At 40.4% G+C, this 6,000-nt stretch overlaps 1 protein-coding gene across 2 annotated transcripts; it reads left to right on the top strand.

Moving 5' to 3' along the window:
• The first annotated feature begins 2,519 nt into the window (after positions 1-2,519).
• Positions 2,520-4,719, top strand: LOC119228874 (trace amine-associated receptor 13c-like). Of its 2 annotated transcripts, XM_037488858.2 has the most exons (3): positions 2,520-2,830; positions 3,271-3,384; positions 3,572-4,719. In XM_037488858.2, the coding sequence occupies exons 2-3, from the start codon at positions 3,278-3,280 to the stop codon at positions 4,389-4,391; spliced, it is 927 nt and encodes a 308-aa protein (XP_037344755.2). In that variant the 5' UTR covers positions 2,520-2,830; positions 3,271-3,277; the 3' UTR covers positions 4,392-4,719. The 2 variants fall into 2 exon arrangements, with proteins under 2 accessions (XP_037344755.2, XP_037344754.2); XM_037488857.2 differs by lacking the exon at positions 2,520-2,830 and having other exon boundaries at positions 3,103-3,384.
• The last annotated feature ends 1,281 nt before the right edge of the window (positions 4,720-6,000 follow it).

Here is a 6,000-nt window from a genome sequence, read left to right as displayed (position 1 = left end):
TTGAGGCTACATACACACCGTGAGAGTGTCACCCAGTGCAGTCTCACCACGACGAAGCAGTGTGTCGACACAGACCTGGGCTTGTACAGGATCAAGCTGTGAGCATACATAAATTGAGGAGAGAAACCTATGTCAAAACTTCCATAAAAGTATATAAAAATACTTTACTGACATTTACTAAAATACTAACCCTAACCCTAATAATTAGGGCCGGGACTTTAATTAATCTTAATTAACGCGATAATTACACACAAAATAACACATTAAACATTTTTTACGCATTTTTACACTTATTTTTTGCACCGCGGAACGTTTCGGAGGACCGATTATACTGGAGCACCAACTAGCGTTCATGACTTCAGACAACAACAAACCACAGTGAACATGAACGAAGAAGCTGACGAGACCGTGTCGGGTGGCCCCGTGAATGGGAAATCTTATTATAATAAACACACGGATGGAAGCGTCGATAAGAGCATGGTTGTGTGCAAGCTGTGCAACAAGGAATTCACATGGAGCCTCAAGTATCACCTCAACGCAAAACAATTAGCAGCTAACGTGGACGTTACAAGGACCCACACTGCACCAGATGACTGGTTTAAGGACCAGGGTAACTAAGTCCACGTCTGAAAAAATAACCAATGTTCTGAATGTACTTGAAAGTATTGGTCTACTTAAAAAAAACGTAGTTTACAGAAGGTCTACTTACCTATAGGCTACCTGAATTTCTGAAAGTACTATATTTCTAAATATGCTATTTCTACACTTGTCTGCTGGAATTGGTTGAACTAAAATAAAAATCTATGTGAAAAAAATTACTTCTCACTGTTCTCAGGTCAAATATTTATGCAATTAAAATGAGATTAATTTCAATTAATTACAAAGCCTGTAATTAATTAGATTAATATTTTTAATCGAGTCCCGGCCCTAAAAATAATCAACCACGGCAAATAACCACAAAAACAAAATAGTAAAATAATCGTATAAAACAGTGACTGGACTGGCCCCCTTTGCAAGAACACAAACTGCTGTAGCACAGTTAATGCGGGAGGAGGAGTCTTTTCCAGAGCTCTACAGACACAGCAGCTCATTTATCAGTGGTTAACGTCAATCTGCCCCAGTTCACTCCGTGAAGGACGGGAACTTGTGCCTGGCTATCAACCTGGAGAATCAGGAGAAACCACACAACCGCAGTGCGCTCAGTGAGAGACGAAAGGGACTAATGACTACACCTGGGGAGCTTTTTATCACTCCCTGATTGGCAACCGGTCACATGACTGCATGCACAGATCAGCGGTTTTCCTATATATATATCTAACAAGAATTATAAAACATGAGGTTCTTCCTGATGTTAGTCAGTTCTTCCGGCCTGTGGGCCAACAGAACTTCTCCTGCCTTTGCAAACGCAGCGCTGATCCTTGACCTGTGATCTTACAAATAAATCTACCAGAACGAGAGAAGTCGTTTGGCTTTTTTTTGTGGCTCAGAATGAACCTATTTATCACTGAACATCTTTAAAAGCAATAATGTGCAACTTGTGCAAAACATCAGTGCAGGTATGAGCATGATTTTATTGTGATAAAATACTTGAAAAATATTTTCAAAACATGGTTGCAGACTTGATACGGCCTGTCATTACTTTTATAAGTTCTTGAAATGAAAGAAGTATGTATTGTCCAAAGTTCCATTATTGATCCGTTATTTTTCCTTAACATATGCCATTGCTAGGAAACCTCATTCATGAATACAATGTTCAATTCAACAGATTGAACTTTTAAAACAGTTCCTGGGTCAGCTCCAGGTTATTGAATTTCTGAACCCTTAAAACAAAAAACTCCATCCAGACGGACAATCAGCACTATTTTCAATCTCCATCCACACGGCAAAAAATACTGAAGAAAAATAATAGAAAGAGCTAAAAGAGGGTCCAGCGCCTAACCACCCTGTGTCAGGTATTGAAACACGGAATAGAGGGGTATGTTTCAAATACAGTTTTTATTGATGCAACGTTGCGGACGTCAAGTGGAAAAGGTAAGTTGTATTGACACAGAGTATATGGAGAGTCTTATCTGAGTGGCAAAGAGTCCTGCTTGTTCCGTGACGGGTGAGGACACGGATGGGGGCGGTGAACAGATGAACCCTTGGAGGTGGATCGGGCTGAAGACAGGACGATGACGACTGGAGTTTAGGTAAGCTTAGGTAGGTATATGGGAGAACACACGGGTGCGCTCAGAGGATCTGTGGTCATGGAATAACCATCTCGGAGGATCTGTGGTCATGGAATGACGAGATCAGACAACGGGTGAGTGATGCATGTGGGTTATAAAGGAGTGCTGGTGATTGGGCTCAGGTGAAGATGATTGGTAGTCAGGTGACAGAGATCGGGTGATTGAATAAGAGGGAGGGGAATGGGATTGAGTGGGAGGCGATGGTGAACGGGACGAAGGTGGAATCCTGACACCCTAATTGTAGGTGGTAGTAGCCGAGAATACAGAATTGAACTGCACAACGGATTAAGAACATCAGTGACATATTTAAATAAAATGTGGTTCTGTTAGCTCAGATAGGTGGACCTCAGGACACAGAACCAGAGGCCAGAAGCACAGACAGCACCACAGATGAAGACTTCTGGTAGGACGAACAGAACCTTCAGGCTCGGCTTGGAGGAGAGCCATTGGCGTGACCCCATTACAGGAGAATCAAAAAACAAGCGATGAGGAAGCAAACCCTTCTTCTATCCCAATATGTAAAATGAGGGCGATTTGTCAGTGTTTAGCCTGAGAAACAAATCTACACTCACATTTTGGAAGCTTCCCAAGTTGAACCCAAGGTAACAATCACACTTGTGTTGGCTTATGACAACGCTGTGGGACCCGTTCAGAGATGTGAGCCGGGATGATGCCAGTGCATCGCTGACTTTATCCACAGTTTTGTTGTGCTGTATTTGGGAAACAGCACGTTAGTTATAACCAGTGAACAAAACCAGAAACAAAATTAACAATTTTTTATTTGATGGAAATTGTAACTGTGAGAGGGGGAGGAGATTCAAAGGTGAAAGACCTACGAAGATGGACTAAACTGTAAGGGGGGAGTTCAGTCACTCCCACTGAAGTTGTCATGATAATAAAAGAGAAGGAGGGATGTGGTGGAAGACAAGAGCTTCATCAGTTGCATGACGAGCACAGCAGCATCGTGTCTCCTCTCTCTGATAATGAAAAGTCTTGAAGAAGATGAACTTTGCTTTCCTCATCTCCTCAACTCCTCCTGCAGGAACGCCATGCGTCCTCACTTTGAATCTATGCTGACTTACATTTTATTATCCTCCATCTCTCTGCTCACTGTGACTCTCAACCTGCTGGTCATCATCTCCATCTCCCACTTCAGGTATTCTGATAGTTTATCAATTCATATAACTGGTATCTTAGGAGAATAGGTTAATGGTTGACTAACTAAGAATCAGAACTCACACTTGAATGTAAATATGTTTTGTCTTTTAGTAATTGCTTTAGCTATTGATATGACAACTGCTGCTACCAATAACGATAAGCTTGTTGTTTTCTTATCTCCTAAGACAGCTCCACACACCCACCAACCTCCTCCTGCTCTCTCTGGCCGTCTCAGACTTCTTCGTGGGCCTCCTCGTATTCTTTCAAATTGTTCTTACAGATGGCTGCTGGTTTCTAGGTGACCTCATGTGTATCTTCTATAATGTTCTGGACTACATTATTACATCTGCCTCAGTAGGAACCATGGTGCTCATATCAGTTGACCGATATGTGGCTATTTGTGAGCCTCTGCATTATGCCAACAAAATTACACAAAAAAGAGTTAAGATCTGTGTGTGTCTGTGTTGGACATGTTCTGCTTTCCTTCACACTGTGCTGCTTAAAGAAAACCTTGAAGAACCAGGCAGGTATAACTCCTGCTTTGGAGAGTGTGTCATTGTGATAAACTATGTTGCTGGACTTGCAGATCTCTTTTTGACTTTTATCTGTCCTGTCACTGTCATCATAGTTCTGTATGTGAGAGTCTTTGTGGTGGCTGTGACTCAGGCTCGTGCCATGAGGTCTCATGTTGCAGCTCTACCTCTTTCAAAGTTTCAAATGACCATAGCTGCTAAAAAATCCGAAATGAAAGCCGCCAGGACTCTTGGTGTCGTTATTGTTGTCTTTCTATTGTGCGTCTCTCCATATTTTAGTGTTTCACTCTCAGGCCAGGACACCTTGTTTAATGTTTCATCTGCTGCTTTTGTAACTTGTCTGTTCTATTTCAACTCGTGTCTTAACCCTTTGATCTATGCCTTTTTCTACCCCTGGTTTAGAAAATCTATGAAGCTCATTGTATCTCTTAAAATACTGCAGCCTGGCTCATGTGAGAGAAACCTGCTGTAGAGACACTGCATGCTGAGAGAAAATAGACAAGAAAATGTACTTGGTCATGGTGATGAAAATGTACATACAGATCTAGAAGTCTTTGTATGACTACTCGTTATTTAAACACTTTTACAATTACCTATACATGTGTTTTTAAGCTGTTTAATGTTCCAATGCAAAACAACTTAAAAAAGCTCCAACTGCTCAGACCAACATGTATAATCAGGACTTTTGAACTAATATAGAAATATTTTTGTAAAACCAACAAGTCTTTAGTTAAACAGTGTCACTCTAGCTTAAGATGAGCTTTTAGGTGTAATGCAAATCACTATTTTAAGTTTAGAAAGAGAAACCACAATATTGAAAGTTGAAAGATTTTAGAAATGGTAAAATACATTTTTTAGCATCTGTACTACTCTTCTCAGATTGGTCAGCCCGTACAGTATTAAGTGTGCTTGACTCTGAAAACAACACACTAAATATTGATATGTCTTCGGCCTCTGTTTGAGGACAACCAAAAAGGCCCATAACCAATCTGTATTCTTTTTAGAATCCCAAACACGGAAATGAACTTGCTGTAGTACTCTGAGGCCTGAGATGACTCAGCCAAACATGAAACAACTTCCAGTTATGCCACGTAAATTAGTTTAAATTTTTGGTTAAGGCATTAATTCATAGGTTAAGAAGACTTTAATGTGAGTATTTATTGTGCTAAATAAGTCCTACAAAATCTGAAATGAAAGCTGCCAGAACTCTTGGTTTCGTTATTGCTTTGCTACTTGTTTTAATCTACCCATATTTTTGTGTTCCACTCTCTGGCCAGGACACCTAGTTTAATGCTTAATCTGCCTCTTATAACAGTTTGTTTCATTCAACTCGTGTTTTACCCTTAGTTTAGAAAATCCATTTTTAGTCTTAAGACACTGCAGACTGGCTCATGTAAGACCAACATTCTGTAGAGAAACTGCCTGGTGGCGGATATCAATTTTTAATATAAAATTCTGTTACATGCAGATGTGTTTTATTTCATACTGTTTCAGTGCAACACTAAAGGACACATATTTAACAGATCCAAAGTCTATCAAATGATCTCAGTTGCTGCCTCTAGAGACGACAACACCATGCCACATATGGTGAGCACAAAAAACATTACATGATCCCGAAAAAACAATGTGGAATGAAATATAATCTCTCAAAAACTACTCAAATGCAGCATGACTCTATATTTTGTTTTATCCGAAAATGTTAAAAAATTAGCCATTATTTATTCTTTGGCGGGTTCAGAAAAACAGAAATTTGAGTGTACAGAGATCATATGTACACTTTGGACAATACTATTGGAAAGAAAAAAAAGTCATATTGCTTTAAGTTGTTCTGAATTCTAAGAGAAAAGACTAGCATCCTGATGAAAGGATTTAAATTTCCATTGGAGATGTGTTATGACTGGAGACACCTGGGGCCTGATGCTCCACCTCAAAGCTCCCCCTTCTTGGAAACTTGGGTCCCTGATCACTCTGTGCTTGGTCGCCCCCATGTGTGGACTGTCCGGGCAAAGAGCGGAATGAATACTCTGTTTGGTGAACCATCTGCATCTCCCTCAAATGGTCATGGCTGTCTGAGCCCGGGT

The sequence above is a fragment of the Pungitius pungitius genome, chromosome 10 (genome assembly GCF_949316345.1).
Source record: "Pungitius pungitius chromosome 10, fPunPun2.1, whole genome shotgun sequence".
In the NCBI taxonomy this organism is placed as follows: Eukaryota; Metazoa; Chordata; class Actinopteri; order Perciformes; family Gasterosteidae; genus Pungitius; species Pungitius pungitius.
Note: the sequence above shows the minus strand (reverse complement) of the source record. Positions and strands in the feature narration are given on the sequence as shown.

Coding starts and splice junctions, on each gene's coding strand:
- LOC119228874 (XM_037488857.2), top strand. CDS start 3,173: ATGACGAGCACAGCAGCATCGTGTCTCCTCTCTCTGATAATGAAAAGT. Junction 3,385..3,571: donor ATCTCCATCTCCCACTTCAG/GTATTCTGATAG, acceptor TTATCTCCTAAG/ACAGCTCCACACACCCACCA.